General features: G+C 36.6%; 3 protein-coding genes and 1 pseudogene across 6 annotated transcripts; 3 read left to right on the top strand and 1 right to left on the bottom strand.

Annotated features, from left to right (window-relative positions):
- The first annotated feature begins 23 nt into the window (after positions 1-23).
- LOC105167920 (protein RTF1 homolog pseudogene) lies at positions 24-4,666 on the top strand (annotated as a pseudogene). 2 transcript variants are annotated; one of them, XR_016066650.1, is made up of 3 exons: positions 25-321; positions 417-453; positions 2,122-4,666. The product of XR_016066650.1 is annotated as a protein RTF1 homolog pseudogene, transcript variant X1 (transcript). The 2 variants fall into 2 exon arrangements; XR_016066651.1 differs by lacking the exon at positions 417-453 and having other exon boundaries at positions 24-321.
- Positions 4,667-5,905: 1,239 nt separating this feature from the next.
- Positions 5,906-7,841, top strand: LOC105167919 (uncharacterized). The gene has a single exon (XM_011087797.3). It carries the CDS (start codon positions 6,284-6,286, stop codon positions 7,583-7,585), a length of 1,302 nt encoding a protein of 433 aa, XP_011086099.1. The 5' UTR covers positions 5,906-6,283; the 3' UTR covers positions 7,586-7,841.
- Positions 7,842-12,951: 5,110 nt separating this feature from the next.
- On the top strand, positions 12,952-14,517 carry LOC105168584 (uncharacterized). Its single transcript, XM_011088718.3, has one exon. The coding sequence runs from the start codon at positions 13,206-13,208 to the stop codon at positions 14,121-14,123; it is 918 nt and encodes a 305-aa protein (XP_011087020.2). The 5' UTR covers positions 12,952-13,205; the 3' UTR covers positions 14,124-14,517.
- Positions 14,518-14,852: 335 nt separating this feature from the next.
- Positions 14,853-17,340, bottom strand: LOC105167918 (1,3-beta-glucan synthase component (DUF1218)). Of its 2 annotated transcripts, XM_011087795.3 has the most exons (4): positions 17,179-17,340; positions 16,924-17,075; positions 15,715-15,914; positions 14,853-15,319 (listed from the first exon to the last, which is right to left on the bottom strand). In XM_011087795.3, the coding sequence occupies exons 2-4, from the start codon at positions 17,011-17,013 to the stop codon at positions 15,064-15,066; spliced, it is 546 nt and encodes a 181-aa protein (XP_011086097.1). In that variant the 5' UTR covers positions 17,014-17,075; positions 17,179-17,340; the 3' UTR covers positions 14,853-15,063. The 2 variants fall into 2 exon arrangements, with proteins under 2 accessions (XP_011086097.1, XP_020551235.1); XM_020695576.2 differs by lacking the exon at positions 17,179-17,340 and having other exon boundaries at positions 16,924-17,169.
- Positions 17,341-18,710: the final 1,370 nt, after the last annotated feature.

Below are 18,710 nucleotides of genomic sequence, written 5' to 3'. Positions count from 1 at the left end.
CATAAGATTAATGCTATTCCAGAAGAATGGAGAGTCATTATATTTATTATGTGATTGATATTTTTTCATTTGTATATGTATTGTAAGTGTATTACACTTGTTATGTGATGTATATGTTCGACTCGAATAGATTCGAACTAAAATTTTTCGACCGACTAATAGTACACACACACTGACACACGTCCACCAACACACACAAAATGACACATATATCAGCGCAAGCACATAGTGAGTGTATGTAGACACCAAAACTCAGACACAAGAGTTGTGAAGCTGGTGAGGGTGGCGCTGAGAGGAGTTCCGTGGTTCATGCATAAACTGGTGAGATCTCAGTTTCTCTCTACATATAAACATGCATTCATCAATTTTGAGATGCATGCAGAATTTTTTCTGACTTGTTTGGATCTTGGAAGCAGGTTTTTGAATTTTGTAACGTAAAGAAAAGCCCTTTTGGTAAGTTTCTTGGCTGCTCTTGCGTTTGATTCACGGATCTAACATGCATTCAACTTGCTTCTTTTTGATGAGTTTCAATGGTTTGTGAAACTGGAATTGAATTGGCAGCGCAGACCTGTTCTTGTGTGATGAATTCCAACCTGCCACCCCAAACAACCTCCCTTCTTCCACTCCCCCACTCCCAACCTGAAAAAAAAAAAAGAAAAGAAAAGAAAAAAAAAAGAAAAAAATTGAACCTTTCATTGAATTAGCATTAGGGGTTGTTTAAATGAAATGATCTGCTCCTGTTTGATTCAGATACAGACTGAAGATATATTTTTTTTAATTTAATTTTTTTGGGGTGGTGGGGGGGTGGGATGGGGTGGCCACCGAAAACTTTTTTAAGTGTTTTGAGAAAAGATCTACCTATGTGTTACACTCAAGCATTGATTTGTTAAGTTAACTAATTAATATGAAGAAAAGCATTTCACAGAGATAGAGATCTAATGAATTGGTGACCTTCATTTATGTTCAAGTGTGTGTGGAGATCAGTTAATTTAATCGATGATTTGATATCAACTTATAACAGAAACTGATGGCAGCTTTGCTTCCATTTTTAAGTGCAATGTTTTTCCCCCCCGCTCGCCCTCTCTGCTGGATGCACGTGTCGATTGTCGGAATCTGTCTTGTTTGAGTGTAGATGACGTGTCATTCTTTTTGTCGTCACGTTGTTTTGCTCATGATTCGACTAGATGACGTGCCATTCTTTCAGCTATCATGTTAGTTGGTCAAGATTGATACCGTTAGCCTTGATTCGATACCATTGCTTGTCGTCCAATTTTACTGTGTCATCGGTCCTTGACCCTCAAGTCTCTTTGATTCAACTTCATGTCATAAATCCCTTTTCGGCCCTTACCCTATGCATTGATCACGATGATGCTTTATAACATGGAAAACATTAATCTTCTAATAAGTTTATCTATTTCTTTTCTCTTCCCTTCTGTTCTTGGATGGCTGGTGGGATTTTATCTTGATATAGTTATTGCAAAATCTATATTTTTTGAAGTAATTCATGTCAGAATCACTCTTGGAGGACTAATAAGTCAAAGAAAAATCTAAAGAAAGAGAAGATTTTTGGATAAAATATGATCATCTAAAGCGAACTAACGATGTTTCCACGTGTTGAGTTTTTCTATCTGAGTAAATGCGAGTAGTTGTTTCTTTGTGTTGACTTCCAACTACAAAGAGATTTCGTCTATCGAAGGTTTATAATGTACATATCGAGTATCATTTTCACAACATGCAGCATTGCCTTATGTGCTGATTCCACATTCTTGCTGCTTTAGTACTTGAAGTAATTGTTCGTTACGTGGTAACCTCCTGTGCGCTTTAAACATACATCTCATTTCCATCACATTCTCTATTCCTGAAATTTGTGGCCTCGAATTTTTTTTTTTACCATGGTTGAGCAACTAAAACCAGAAAGTCATTTATGCATACATGAAGAGCATTGAAACAACTCGGTTGCTTCTGAATTGAGTGTGGTCTCATTGAGATGGAAAAGGAATATGATTGATTGGTTGGAACACATGATAACTGTTTTCCTTGAGAAGCATTGATTAGATTCTGGTTTTGCATGATATGATTGCAATGGTTTCTGAGCTTGTACTGCTTTTGTGGATGATGCAGTTTGCTGTGCGTAATAGGCAGTAAAGATTCAATGGCCAGCTCAGAGAAATTGGTGCTGGGAGCAGCCGGAAAGAAAGCTACAACAGGGAGGAAAGTGCGCTCAGCTCCACGAAATCGAAGAAGCCTAAAGGATTTGTATTCTGATGACAGGAGTAACTCAAAAAACAATGATGTTTCAGAGGGATCGAGTGGAAAACCCTCTGGCTCGACAGTGCATGGGAAGAGGAGGTTAGACCCCACAGAAAGAGATGATGATCATGGAACTCGACAAAAGATGGATGGAAGTGATCGTGATCGTGAACAAGACCATGATGAGAATCCTCTTGCAATTACACTGTACAAGGGTGAAGATGATGATCATGGTACTCAACAAACGATGGATGTAAGTGATCGTGAACATGACCATGACTACGACCACGGCCACGACCATGATGATAATCCTCTTGCAATTGAACTGTACAAGGGTGAAGATGTTGTTCATGATACTCGACCAAGGATGGATGAAAGTGATCGTGAACATGTCCATGATGAGAATCCTCTTGCAATTGAATTGTACAAGGATGAAGATGATCGGCAAAAACTGTCAGAGCTTACAGAGCTACAACGAGAAATGATACTAACAGAACGTGCAATGGAGAGAAGTGAGCAAGAGTGGACCGAAAATTTGGCAAAATGGAAGGCCGAATATAGAAGAGGAAGCTGCTCTAGGCCACATACTCGTGAAACACAGAAGAAAGCTGAAAGGGCTGGTGCATTGGCTGAATTAGCTAGACGAAGAAGTGATAGAAAGTCTAACAGTCAAATCTCAACGGTTAGTGGAGGCCCTTTAACTCTAGCAGTTTATGGTAACCCCAGCGGGAGCGGAAGTGGCTCCCATGGTGTCGAAGGATCATCGCGAAGAAATGAGGGTGCCAGTCGACGTTCTATCTGCAAAAACTCTGCTATCAATAATAAACCGCTGACTCTGGCAATCTGTGGTAGCACCAGCAGAAGCCAAAGTGGCGACCATGATGTCAACAGAGAACTGGCACTGAACGATGGAACGGCATCTGAGAGTGATGAAGAGGACATCTGGTCCAAGACTAAAGTGCCAACATATGAAAACATTAGGGATATCACGATTCAAAGGTCAACATTGGAGAAATGGTATACAGAAACTTTCTTTGAAGAACTGATTGTTGGTTGTTTTGTACGACTTGCAATTGGGAACTCGTTGTCTGGACCTGTCTACAGGCTTTGTCCGGTTCGCAGGGTTGATAGAAGAGGGCCCGATAGTACATACGAGTTTGATAACAAAACCACATACAAGTACCTGAATGTGGTTTGGGGCCCGGATTCTACTGCTACTAGCTGGCAGATGATATCGGTTTCCAATGCTTCTCCGACCAAGAAGGAGTTTGATCAGTGGTTGAGGGAGGTAAAGCGATTTGGAGGTTTTATGCCAACAAAAGTTGAGGCACGGGAGAAGAGGTATGCCATTCAGCAAAGAAACTTCCTACTTGAAAATCGTGCCATTGTGCTGATGGACAAAAATTCCATCGTTCAAGGACCATCAAGTATAGCAGCGGAGAAAGTTCGTCTACGGAGTGAATTGGAAACGGTAGATGATGTGGTGGAGGTAGAGAGGATCAAGGCCAGACTGCAAGAATTGGATGCAGCTCGAGCAACCGAACGGGATGCAGATGCCAAGGCAGTCAGGTTAGCAGAAATGAATAGAAGGAACAAGATTGAGAATTTAAGAAATGCATCCGAAAAGAAGCCAGTGAATGCTAACCTGAAAGCCGGTGAACCTGGATATGATCCGTTTTCTCGACGATGGACTCGGTCAACAAATTATTTTCTTGCAAAGTCCAGTAGTGAAGGACAGAAAAATGATGATGCAACTGCTGCAGTAGCTGATAGCAGCATAGGAGTTGCTGTTTCTGCTGATCCAGGAGCAGGAACAGAAGCTGCCTCTGGTGCAAGCAAGTGGTCGGTGGATACAAGTGTTCCATCAGCTCAAGCGGAAGCTGTCTCTGGTGCGGGCAAGTCGGTGGGTACAAGTGCTCCATCAGCTGAAACGGAAGCTGCAGCTGGTGCCGGCAAGTCAGTGGATGCAAGTGCTCCAGTAGAGCAAGGAACTGACTCATTCCATAATTTTGACTTGTCAATCTCACTGGATGCGCTTCAGAAGTTTGGCGGGCCTAAAGGAGTGAAGGCTGCATTCATGGCGAGGAAGCAGAGGATTGAAGCGAACTTGGGGCGTAAAGTTCAAGAGGACGATGGGCGGAAGCATGATCGAACCTTGACCGTCACCGAGTACATGAAACGGAGGGGGTTGCTCTGAATATCTGTTGTTGGCTCAGGCTGTCTGTCTTGGGGCATTGTTGTATTTTTACAGTGTGTAATATGTTTGTCTAACTCTTTTTAATCTGCTGTATGTGTGGCGTTATTATTTAATTAGAACATTGGCATGTGTTTCTATTGTGGTCGGTCTTTCTACTTTTGGAATGACTTGTAATATATATTGCTAGACTGGCTTTTTCAACATGTTGACTCTTGTGTCTATGATGTTTTCTTATGTTCTTGGGACGTACTTAGAATTATTTGCCCGAATCTAATTTTGGAAGGTAAACCTTTCCCACAAAAGGAAGAGTAGAAGGTCAAATGGTTCTTCATGATTAAGGTCTTATTGTTAGGTCCCATTTACTTTAGGCTTACTAGGTTGAATAAGATGATGAGATGGAGGCTCAAGCTTGAAAGTGAAGCCCACTACTAATTACGTACTGTAAAATTTGAATAACTCAACCCATATCTTGAGGTGGGTTAAGTTAACTCCCCGCGCCACCCAGTCCTGTTTCCACGCCGACCCTCACCTGTCTTCTTCTGCCACCCCTTCTTCTTCCTCGGCAGCACCACCCACTATCTTCTTCTCTGCCGTCCCCACCCACCATCATCTTCCTCGGTCGTCTTAGGACTCTTATCTTAATTTTGAAAAAAAAAAAATGATATAAATCTTAAGGGTATTAGTCATTTCACATTTAAGAATGCATTATCATGCAAAGTAAACAATAAATTAGTTTTATTTGATTGAGATAATATAACAAAGTTTAATATCTATGATTAATATTGAACTTCTGTTATTATATAGTTAATTTAAATTTATCCTATTACTCATCTCTATACCTAAACTAAATGGAGTCAAGAGCCATAGCAATGTGATTTTTCATGTGAGTTCTTGTGATGTGTTAATTTCCTCCATACTCTAATAAAAATGTAAAAAATGACCCTTCGCCCCATATAACAAAAGATAATAATATTATCTACGAAAGTACGATCCAACCATTTGCTACCACTTGGGTGGGTAAGAACCATCGCACGGAGATGCATGGTACAATCAAGAAAAACCATAACTTTGTCTAGAGTATAATTTAAAAAACACCAATTAGTGTCGGACAATGGTACACATATATTCTCAAGAATCAAGATTAGTCCTTCAAAAGTCACCTTCTACTTTAAGAATAAAAGGCAGTCCAGCAATGAACAACTGATTGTTTAGTCAGCGTAAGACTATATATGGAGTTATTTGGGAATATCAAAATAAGGAATATCTGAATAGCGACATGTAAAAAACTCATAAACTTGCTTCTGATAACTCATGCCAAAGCAGGTAGCTGAGCGCAGCTTCAATCAGCATTGCTGTCTTAGGAAAAATTAACCCAAAGAGCAAAGCCCAACTGCCAAAATAGCCCAAAAGATGCAGAAGGAAGACAAGAATAAAAACTCAACTGCCCAACCTTGATGCTGCAGTGCATCACTGTCTGAAAATGCATACTTCTATCCCTCCTCGGCCCCCACCACATTCTCAATAATTATGACATCTTCTCCCCTTCCACCATGAAATAAGTAGGAAACAGGCACATACTTCAACAGTTTCCTTTCTGTTCTGCTTTCAAAAAGTTCACAACATCAAGACCCCTCAAGAACACCACTTTTTCAATTTTTGTGCTGTTTTTTTGCCGCCTCCACTCATTGAAAAGTGAGGGAAAGAATTGTGCTTTTGGACTTGATCTTCACTTTCCCCAGCTATTCTCTCTCTCTCTCTCTCTCATGTCACAGATGAGGAAATCTCATGCTTGAACTATGAAATCTACAGAAACCATTTGTTATTCCGGAAATATCAATGGAAGAGATTGACACTTTCTTGTCTCAGCTTCTTTTCCATTTGCAAAGAAGCAAGAGATCTTTCTATGCTTTGATTTCTCTTCTTTTGCTATGTCTAATTGCTTATAATAGTGCCACTATATTCTGTACACACGTCCCAATTTCAGCAGAAGTTCCGCCGGGACCGTCCAGTTTCTCACCGGAAAATGTCTCGGGAGATTCAAGAAAGTTCTTTTCAGTCAATTCTTCAGCCAAACTGTCATCTGCTGCGCTGTTTTCGGTGAAAGGAGAAAGCTCAAGTGCAAAATTGAAAACCCATTTGCCCCTTTTGCATAAAAATCGAAACTTGGTGGTTAGAACTACTGTGCATCACTCAAAGAGAAGGGACAGGAGTGCTAAAGTGAAGCAGTTTGAAGATAGAGTGATGGAGTTCTTCAATCCCAATTCATCAGATTGGTCTTGTAAGTTTCGATTTTTCATGACTTGGATTTCTTCAGCTGAGTCTTTCGGAGATAGAGAGTTGTTTGCTATGAACAGTTTGTTTAAAGTACATCCAAGAGGCTGCTTAATCGTAGCGTCAAATTCACTGGATTCAAGAAGTGGGATGCAAATCTTGAGACCCTTCTTGGAAAAGGGGTTGAAAGTGACTGCAATTTCTCCTGACTTCAATTATTTGTTCAAGAACACTCCTGCTCAGGCTTGGTACAACCAGTTAATGCAAGGAAATGTAAATCCTGGGGAGGTCCCTTTAGGCCAGAACCTCTCAAATTTACTCAGATTGGGTTTGCTGTACAGGTTTGGTGGGATTTATTTAGACACAGATATCATAGTTTTGAAGAGTTTTGGGGGGCTCAAGAATGCAATTGGAGCTCAAACTGTTGATCTTGATACAGGAAAATGGAGCAGATTAAATAATGCTGTGATGATCTTTGATGAGGGTCATCCGCTGCTTTACAAGTTCATTCAAGAATTCGCGCTTACGTTCGATGGGAACAAATGGGGTCATAATGGACCTTACTTGGTTTCAAGAGTTGTTTCCAGGGTGACTGGAAGGCCTGGCTACAATTTCACGGTCTTGCCGCCTATGGCGTTTTATCCGGTGGATTGGAGCAAGATTGGAAGTCTTTTTCAGGGACCTCAGAATTTGAATCACTCAAAATGGTTGCTTGCAAAACTCAGACAAATCCGCAGCCTGAGTTTTGCTGTGCATCTCTGGAATAAGCAGAGTAGAGGATTTGAGGTTCAAAAAGGAAGCGTTATCCAACATATAATGTTCAGTTCTGGTGCCTCGTACAATTCTTCTACTGTCAGTACAGAATGAGGGCTTCAAAGGTTGCAAATAATCTTTTCATAGATTTTATTACAATCTTGTTGTGTGCTTGTCTGCTGGACCAACTCGATCCATTAGACAAGTCATAGAAAGTCTGAGAACAAATGCTTCCGTTTCTTCACAAGTATTAGGACAATTAGAGTCATACATAGGTTCTTGTTCTCTTATTATCTGCAGTTGAAATGCAAATTGCAGAAAAAGTAAATTTGTTTGAGTTTGAGTTTCTATGATCATCTTTGGATCCAAATTCAGTGATCACTTAACTAACTTGAGAAAGAAGTTTGTATCAGAATAGAATGTCGCATTATTGGTTCACTAACCTGAATTAGGCAGCTCCAAAGCTTTGCTTTAACTATTCGTGGAAGCAACTGTGGTTGTAAATGAACATATTATTATTCGAGTTTGTTTGAATTAATATCGATCTTCAAATTAATCAGATCAAGCATGAAATGATCTCAAGTGATTTAATTTTTTCACATTTATCTTATTCTTCATGTAGTAATAGAATCAGACTCGGGTCGAACTTGAAAGCTTATCAAACAAAAAGTTTCGGTCATGTTTGGTTATTAAGTTTAATAAGTCGAATACAAACGAATTTTTATCAATCAATTTCCATCAAGTTTTCAGTTCTAGCGGCAACAAGCTTTGTTTTTTCATGTAAATGAAATGAGTGGTGAAGGTTAGTCATGCAAAATTTGTAAGTTTGTAGTAGTACTGGTTTAGTTGAGACATGCTATTTCTGTTATACCCTGAGGTTGTGGTAAGAGAATGGGGCTTCTGATTTTTTTGAGATTTTTTCTGTTCCATTTGATTTATTTTTTTACAAACACGACTCTAGTGTAACTTTTGTAGTCAGTGCACAGAAAATCCATTTGGGTGTCAAAGTTGTCATGTCCTCCACAATGCGGCCATGTTATCTTGTCTCATTAAGCGTTTTTTAGCAACTTGTTTGTGTTGAGGAAATTTTAGGGGGATTTGATTCTCAATCCACTCCACGTCCTTGAACAACAATTTATTTACATAACTCACTCATATATTTTATATAATTATAGAAATTACCACCGACAATTGAAAAATAAAAATAATTTATATAATAATGTCAATATTTTCAAAGAGTGTTTGTGTAATTCTTTAAAATGCAGGGAGATATAAATAATTTATATAAATATAGCATAGATGAGAAATTATAGACATAATTATCCTTAATAAAAATGAGCATAGAAGCAACCACCGCAAGAAATTGGCATTGAAGTGTAGTGGGGGTGGGAGAGTAGAGTAGAGGGTTTAATGAGACATCTCTTTCTCTCTATTAATGTGCATGTGCATGTGCATGTGCATGGCTGCCCTTTAACCTCTTTCGCTTTCTCCTCTCACTATTTCAACATTCTTGTCATTATTATTACATCTCAACAAATTAAGGTAAATGTTAGAGTGGATAAACCAATTATGATTTAAAGAGTTTTTTTTTTTTTTTTAATTTGGATTTTCTATTACAAATTGGCAATGTATCTCCTACTATATGAATATACTTGTTTAGAAATCATTGTGGAGGCCCAAAGAACTATTCTAGCAGGTCTTGTTTGAAGCCCAATAAGATGAAAAGCCCATCAGAATTCAAACCCATTGAAAAGCCCAATAGCTTCACTTCTCGGCCTGCTGTATTTGTCCTTAGTGTTACGACCTAGTTCTAACACCTCCAAAACTCTAATAGTTAATATATAAAGTCTAATTATAATTATATGATCATTTTGGTGTATGTGATTTACGTGAAATTATACAATTTGAGAAAACTCTGTAAATAGCTACTTTTACGGCCCATGTACAGCTTTAGTTGTCATAACATTTTTACTACCTTAAATACTTTTTTTATTTTTACAATCTATTTTTACTATCATCAAATCCTTCACAGTGTGACTCTGAAGTTTTTACTCATCAAGTGTTTAGAATTGCATGTGTGGACAGATCCTTAATTAATGAGAAAACATATAAAGAAAAAAGTGATGTTCCAAGCTGTACGGCGCCAGATTATGGTGGTCCGACAGTTGATACATAGGCGCCGGCCATCATGTTTTTACACGTGCACTTGTAATATCTTCCTCAATAATAATATTAACATAATTAATTCTTTTAATTAGACCCTAATCTTAATATTCTGTTTTTTGTAACACGTAGCAAATATTATGAACAAAGGAATGAGACATGGGAGGACGGTGAGTCACAGCCAACGGATTGACGCTTCTTAATTAATTTTTAGTACAAAGTACGTAGTCGTGAAATGATGAAAGCACGTGGTTTCGTCAAATTATTATTATAACCACGATTTTTTAAGAGCTTGATTATTTCTTTAATTTGGGGGATGGGGTAATCATACCCTAAAGAATATTGATCAAGTGGAATTGGAATGGTACAAAGAATACAGCTCTTCAATTTATTTAATTAATTAATACGGCGTGATTATTATTTACTCTAAAATATTCCAATTAACTGACCATCTTATCCGACATATATTCCATTCTGCTTTACTACCTACTTGTCTTAATAATATATGTTAATATTCAAACCAACTTAATTTCTTTCATACTTCCTACTTCCTTTTGTCTATTTAATTAATTAACGGATCTGGTGACGTCGAATTGAAGTAGAAATAAAACGAGAGTCGCCAGTTTTGAACATCAAAGACGCCCAACTCTTACAATTCCAAAGAGTCATGCTGCAGTGTACCAACCATGTCTTAATCAAGTGGTTATTGTTGAGGTTATAGAAATAAGTTTGAGGTTTTGTTGTAAGAGCGTATTAATTTGTTTCACTTTATTAAAATTGTTAATCGAATATTAATGTATTAATTAAATAGTGAGATGTTGATACATATAATCATTTATTTAGTGCGGCTACTGCAAGTAAGAGGGTCGGATTGGGGATTTCATTTCAAATTTTTTGTATTTTTCAGTTCAATTAACTTGATCAGAGTCGAAGTTAGTGATAACTTGGCCAGCTGAGTTGACAGCTAAAATTCTTCGATACCTAATTCTTCGCAACTAAATCTTAAAAAAATTCATCCATACATTATGAAATAAATTTACTGGTATTTATTAAACGTTAATTGTACTAATTTGTACGGTCCCATATTTCACTGTGAGAGCCATTGAATGGTAAAAGTATCAATGGTTGCATTACAAATTTTGGAGTCGGGTCGATGGCACCCACTACTCCATTGGAAAATACGCAAATTCTTATACTCTCCAAAAATTGTTTAGTAAATTCGTCAAATAGGCGTGAATTTTGCACTATTTAACCCCTATGATACATATATAAAAACTCATTGATTGAACAATAAAAGAGGAAATAAGTGGACCCTATCCAACATTCCCTGTCTGTAATTTATAGCTGCAAGACAATAATATAAGATCAGAGTTGGTGACAATAAATGGCGATCGAGCTCTAATCAAAATGATATGTTTCGCCACTCGCAAAATTCTGCCACAGTGTTAGTGTATAAAGAGTAGCAATCACAATCAAATCAAGAAAATCTGTATATAGAAGTGACCTGCAGGGGTGTAGAAATTAGTTTACTGATCATCATGTTTTGGGAGACTCGAGTGCCGGCCTACTCACCGGCTGCTGGCTAGCCATTAGACTAGGACATCCTTCATCCGCTAATTTCAAGAAACGACGTCCGATGACAATTTGCATGCATGTCAATTAGTGTTGGGCATTTATCCTCAACGCCACATCTCAACAGATACCAATCCACATTCATGCAAAAAGAAAAACATAGTGTTGGATGATTTTTCTTTACTAAAGACTTGCAATTTGTTGATCCATTTGATTTCTATATATTTCACATAAAATTATACTTTTAGTTTTATAAGATAAAGGGTTCAATATTTTTAGTTTCTTATTTTAAGGGATTTTCAAAATTGAGAACAATCGACATATTTAGTTTCAAATCCAAGTTTCCGTTAAAAAGATAGGCGTAGGGGTGTCAACGGGTAGGATAAGACCCTACCCAAATTCATAGATTAATTCTAAAATCCAAATCCATACCTGAAGGAATATTATTACCCAGACCCATTAAAAAAATACAGATTGAGTTTAAGTTGGCCTCTATCCATCGTTGTCTATGCGTCTAGGTACCTAATTTGGATCGAATAAATATTTTTTTTTTTGTTATTCAATTAGATTATTATTTATCAATCGATCTAACTTCAAGTGAATAAATTTAAAAAATTAAGACATCATAACATTATTTATCGTGTAATATCTTCATAAGATTATTTTGTAAGTAATAGTATAATAAATGATATATTAGTTTAAAAATGCTATAAATTGGTTCAAATTATTCTGAAATTATTGATAAATTAAGGGTAACAATAAAAAATAAAAAAATAATTTAATAAGGAACCACGAGTGGGAAGACATCCCTACATTATTTAACTTTTTTATTGTTATTCTATAATATTATTTATAAAATTAATTACATAATTAGGCCAAAGGAATATTTCCATGCACTAAACAACGTGTAATTGGCAGCAGACTTCACCCAAAATACACTTATGTTACTCCAATCCCAATTCTTATTAAATATTATATATATATATATATATATCTTATTATCGTTCTTATGCTACCGTACAAATATAAGATTGATTTAATTAATTATTTAATGAAATGAAATTATTTGCAATTTCAGATTCTACTAACATGTGAACTTGGTGGTTCATGCACCAATCTTAACTTAAAATTCCACCAAGATTACGAATACTGAAACATTTTATTTATATACACAAATAATGTAAATTGCATCATTATGTCAATATATATATATATATATATATGAAAAAGTTATCGATGGTTAGTATTTTTGATTCTACAACTTATTTAATTTACACATAGTCTTTTTTTGATAAATTTAATCCTATATTGATAATTTTGATTTCCTCCATGCTGGAGTAAATCTCATTTTTTGTTCTATAACTATATGTTGTTACGATTAAAATTGTTAAAATAAGTTTGTCAAAAAAAAAAAAAAAGATGAAATGTGAAATATTTAGAACTGAATTTGTCGAAAAATGAAATAAATTACATGACTAAAATTGCTAATGATATATAGTTACACGATAAAAAATATAATTTTATTTATGTATATATATTGTGCGTGCTATGTGTGTAATGATGTATCTACATTGTGTGTGTGTGTGTGTGTAGGCATAATATTATAAAGTTGACAACAAGACTGCACCACACATATATGAATTAATTAAGAGGCAGTGGAGTGATATGGGACCATATAGAAGTTTGAGTGATTGGTGATCTTCGATCTCCCTCGGAATTATTATTGTTTTTACAGATGGGTTGATAGACAGCGACAGACAAAACAGGTATATAGAAATAGACATAGATTCTCAGACAGCCGCATCCTCATTTCTCACCACCTTCCTCACCATTCTACGATCCACACGCATTTTCAGTCTCCTGTTATAATATATCCTCCATCGATCGCAACAACCCCGCTGTTCCTTAATACATCCTCCTCTTCTTTCCCTCTCTTGTTGCTCGTAAGATCAGCTCATCTTCCTGTCCGGGAAGAAGGTGTTGTTGGAAAAAGGATTGTATGTATACGAGTGGTCTTGATTTGGACATGGGATTGGGAACTGAATTACAGGTTTCTGGCGATCATCAACAAGGGCTTGATTGGGGCCAACCTCTGCTGCAGTCAGGCAAGGCGGAGCTTGCAAAACCACCGTCTGGACGACGGCAGCAGCCGCTAAAGCAGCAATCAGAGCCTTTGAACTGTCCGAGGTGTGGTTCCACAAATACCAAGTTTTGTTACTACAACAACTACAATAAGTCTCAGCCTCGCCATTTTTGCAAATCTTGCAAGAGGCATTGGACTAAAGGTGGCACTCTTCGCAACGTTCCTGTTGGCGGTGGGCGCAAAAACAAGCGTCCCAAGATCTCACACCCCACAACAACCACTTCCACCACCACCGTCACCGCCACTGCAGCTTCACCCGCTACTGCCACACGCCTGCACGATCGTGCAAGTTTTCCTTACACTAATATTAGTACAGATCAGAGAAGTATGTCTAATATTCTCTACAAGGCCTTGATTTGCTCTTCGTCACCATCGTTATTGCATAATGCAACAGATGGGATCAATATTAGTATTCCCGGGAAGCCTCTTGTCGGAAGCAATGGCATAAGCAATAAGACAGGTTTTACAGAAGTTCCATTCTCAAGTTTAAGCACTACTTTTGAGGTCATGAATTCTTCTTTGATGAATCCCACCCCTCATCAATTGCTTGATGATCACATTGATCATTATGCTGGGAACATTGATTCCACGGAGGAATCAATTATTACCACTCTTGATATTCCAAGCACAGCCAGTGCCGCATGGCCGGTCGCGGATACCAGTAGTGTCATGGACTTGCCTAACTACTGGAACTGGAATGAGATCGATGCGTTTACCAGTTCAGCAGATCTCAACATAGCATGGGACGATATTGATGCAGAGATCAAGCCCTAAACAACCAATCTTGAAGAGTCCATGTCTACGGATTAACTGAGACAATTATGCTAGTTTCTTTTCTCAACGGTGGAATCGTATTTGATCGTTATTAATACGTTGAGGTCTATTCTTACAGTTTTCCCAGTCGATCTTCTAAATTAACCGTGTTGTGTGTATATTACGTACTTTGTACAGTTTTGACTGTGAAATGTGTAACCATCATAGATACAAGTCATTTGTTTAATTTGAGGCTGTCCTTTTCAGAATCAGCTTCAGGCTAGGGGATATGTGTTGAGATATAATGGCATGTTTAATTGATCAGATCTTGGTGTTTTCTGTGTTATTTTGGTCTAGAATTCATGTAAAGATTGGACAAGGGTTTCATGCAATGCATATTTTCTTGTCGGATTAATGGAGAATATTTAAAGGTGCCTGAGAGAGATAGGCAGTTTTATGGGACCTTCTCCAGCTGGGGTGGGGTGGCTAGATATGTGAGGGAGATTCTTGTGGATATGTGTGGTGGTTTTTGTTTTTTGTTTTTTTTTTTTAATAATTGAACATATTTTTGCCTTTATTTGGGAACAAAATGGTTATTCAGCCCTTTATTTGTTTTCCCATTCGATACGACAACAAATGTGATACACTCGCAATGTGATTAATTACTTTATTAAAATTGTACACCAATCACACAATAAGTGCAAAAATTTTATTTAAATTAGAATTCCCTCGATTGAATTAACATTTGAGTAAAAGTCCAAAACAACTCGAAGCCCAAAATCATACTCAATAAGGCACTGTTTAACAATAGATACACAGTTTATTACATAGCAAGATATGTATTACAATGCTCATTGTGTATGTGCTATGAAATTACTTTACCCAGCCGGGTAAGTTTGTTTATTCAAAGGTATATAAATGTGAAAAACTACCATCTCTTTGGTCTCCAGTAGGGTTGCAGCTATATGGATCCCATCCTAATGCCTGTATCCTGACTCTGATGCAAAAATCCATCACCGGTTTTTGAGTAGCTGACATAGAACATCTCAGATAGAATGCCAGTAAAGACAATGAACGCTGCTGCTGCTCCAAACACTCCCTTTCTCAAGGTCTCACAAGAAGGAGGATGTTGCGACAAATAGGTCCTGTACTTGGTGTGGTAGGCATTTCGTACCGAGGCAGCCAACAAGCAAACCTCAGCAATGAAAAATGTCATCCTGCATAACGGATAAATTCAAACTTTAAATTGCAAAAACAATTAGAAATGGAGATCAGGAAAAATTATATCAACTCAACTAATGAAAAATAAGGGATAATTACACTTTTGGAGTTCAGGCATATTATCAAAGAGAGACTCAGTTTCGAAAGTTTGCATGCACTCCTTGTAATCATGTAGTATTAAAGGTCCTCCCGTGAAGACTTGATAGTCAGATGAGCATTTTGTAATATGTAAACCAGGACCATAGGGAGTGTTACCGTAATTTTCAAAATTGAGACATTTCTTTGTAATATGCTCAACCTCAAGAGGTGTCGATGCAAATTATATCTATATACAAATGAAACCACTTGAATGAAGCCATATGATACTTGTACAACAATTTGAAAAATATACCAGCAAGTGATGAACAAGACAATTGCCCAAACCCTGGAACGACTGGGTCGGAGGGCTCTCCCACAGCACAAGCACCTAGTGGCTGCCATTATCAGTAGTTGACTAGCCATAAGGAACAAAAATGACCCCACACCAAGGCCAGTTGCTATGTCCGACTCGTAAACACAATAGTTGAAGTTTGCATCAGTGGCGACCCTTGCCTGCAGAGGCGGTGAAAATAGAAGAGTTAGCCCCACACACAAAGAACCAATCTTCATCATATGCTTAGAGTGTCGTCTTATACAGCTCCAAATATTATGAGAGCCGTTATCATTCTTTCATATACCTTGAAGAGGCCACCCAGTAACAAGAAACTGGATACCAGTTCAGAGCAACTAAACTACTCTTAAACATCAAGGCAAGGACACCAAAGGAGGAATGCAAACTTTTTCCCGATACATTGGCTGATGCTTCAACTATCCCAAACCTGACTGAACCACTATAGCCAAAGCCAATCAGGATGATTCAATGGAATTGAAAACCCCCCCGGGGCATCCATAGTTCACTTTTCTTTCACAAACAATGGATATCTTACAATTTTTTACATACAATTAATACTATAGCAGATGCCCTCATTGCCCAAGTTATGATCATTTGACCACACCAACATTATGAAGGATCATTGAAATAAAATCATACATTCTGGAACTTTATGAGTGAAGGAATGATCCACCACTAACCGCTGTCCCACATAGTTTTAAAGCTAATTAAAGTCTCTAATATCATTAGTAAGCATGCTGGATCAGTGACATTGTACAGATAATACACGGACATTAATAGATTAATATAGTGAACTGCATTATATTTAAGGGCAAAAGTGCCAAATAGACAAAACTTTCATAATCCAACTCTTGTCTACTATTACAGATGGAGTCCTTGGAAACTTGAACTAAAGCAGGAGCTCCTGATTAGAAGCAGAGCAACAGAAGGGAGATTTTGGGCAGAGGAACGAAGATACTACAGAAATACTAGCTATTTAAACGATTGCAGGCGGAATTGAGTACTAACTCTCTCTTCAAATTATGCTTTTCAATTAGATACTACCAGCAGATCAGCAGAGAAATTCACAATACATGCATCTAACAAGAATGATGGGGGAAAAATTCTGTTAATTTTTTTTTTCTTAAAAATGCAATCCAGAAGATACATAAAATGGAAGAAGAAACTCACAGAAGATCTCCGCTGCTCAGCAGCTACAGCAAGTGAAAAAGCAATCAAATCCAAGATAAAAACAACCACCAACAGCAATTTTGATGCCATTCCAGAACTCGACGATACGATCCCAAGTGCACGCACTTGAGCCCTTTCCCTTTAAAGCCCAACTGAAAATTCCGCAACACAAGCCCCGTACAGTGTTAGCAAAAGAAACCAAGGATGATTAGCAACGAAAACAAGATGAAAATTTTAAGGTATAGTGTATAATACTTAATGCAAGATTCCCATCACAGTTTGAGTGTGAGAAGAACGCAAAGCTAGCGGTGACAGAGCCCTCTCTTTCTCCCTTTTACTTTATCACAAGGACCATGATAGCTAGCGTAGCCCGTTTCTTCCTTTCCTTCCCTTTTCATTTTTATATGTATTTTCGTTTACGTAATTCGTAAAACGGGCAATGAATATGGATTTTTTACCATACACCCACAAAAGCCGGCATGAACATGTACCTTTATTACCAAGAAAAAGAATCAAATTTAATGCTCTCTCATCTCTCTCTCTCTCTCTCTTGTACAACACTGTGAGTCATCTGTAAAAACGGAAGAAAACAAGGAATAAAGGAAAAGGCTGGTTACGTGTAATGCATTAAGGAAGATGGAGGGCTGGTTTTACTTTTGGAGGTGAAAAGAGATTCAGTTGGAAATGTAGAGGAGCTCATCTGATTCTTATATATCAAGACTTGGTACTGAAGTTGAACAAGAAGTTTTCCTTTCAACGCTAAACCAATAATTGTAAATCAAATTTTAGTTATCAATTCCATAATTTGGTCTTCGTTTTGCACAATGACTTTGGAATTGCACCTAAATTCTTTACAATAATTAGGAATAAATGTATTTACATTCTTGATCTTTAATTTATTTACACAATTTTTTTTTTTTTCATAACTATAGAAATCACCTTGACAGTCAAAAAGTAGGAGTAATTTGTATAGTATTATTGACGTTTGTGGGATGTATGTCTAATTTTTCAAGTAACAGAAGTAATTTATGTAAATGATATTAAAGTTTTAGCAAACATATATATAAGCCACGTTGTGAGTCAGGGTTTTCATACTCATAGTCTATAGGGTAAATTATACTACCCAACTATTTTTTATGTAATATTTTTTTTTTAAATTAATAAATATAATACTTACTTTTTTGATTGGATAAAAATGTCCTAGTAAATCACCTACAAATTATATAATTAATATTATTTTAATAAGTGAAGAATTTAAATTCAAAGTGGAGTATAAAGTAATATATATATATATATATATATCTATAATATATCCAATAAATACAATATAACCAACAACTCATATATGCTTTTTAAAAAAAATTTGACAAATATATATACACTTAAACAAAAGTTAAAAATATTTTTAAAAATTAAATGAATAATTATATTTTATCATATTTTTTTAAAGAAAATATATTCAAAAAACTAATAAGTACTTACTCATCTTTATCTAAAAGAATAAATAGTTAATAATAAAACTAATTCATTACTTAACTTTGAATTTGTAAAATATAATAAAACTCAAACTATTTAACTCGCTAATTATATTTTACTTTGTTAAAATTAGAAGATATTCTTTTAAAAAAATTTAAAATGCAAATTTGTTAAAAAAAAAAAAGAAATTTTTTGAACAAAATATATATATATATATATATAATATAAGAGCAATATTGTCCAAAAATTTAATTCTTGGGTGTAAGTGTTACATTTGTTAGTTTAGAGGGTATATGTTACATCAAGAATGA

The sequence above is a fragment of the Sesamum indicum genome, linkage group LG8 (assembly GCF_026168435.1).
Source record: "Sesamum indicum cultivar Baizhima isolate 11 linkage group LG8, ASM2616843v1, whole genome shotgun sequence".
Taxonomy (NCBI): Eukaryota; Viridiplantae; Streptophyta; class Magnoliopsida; order Lamiales; family Pedaliaceae; genus Sesamum; species Sesamum indicum.
The sequence above is the reverse complement of the archived record's forward strand: the minus strand, read 5'-3'. Positions and strand labels throughout refer to the sequence as shown.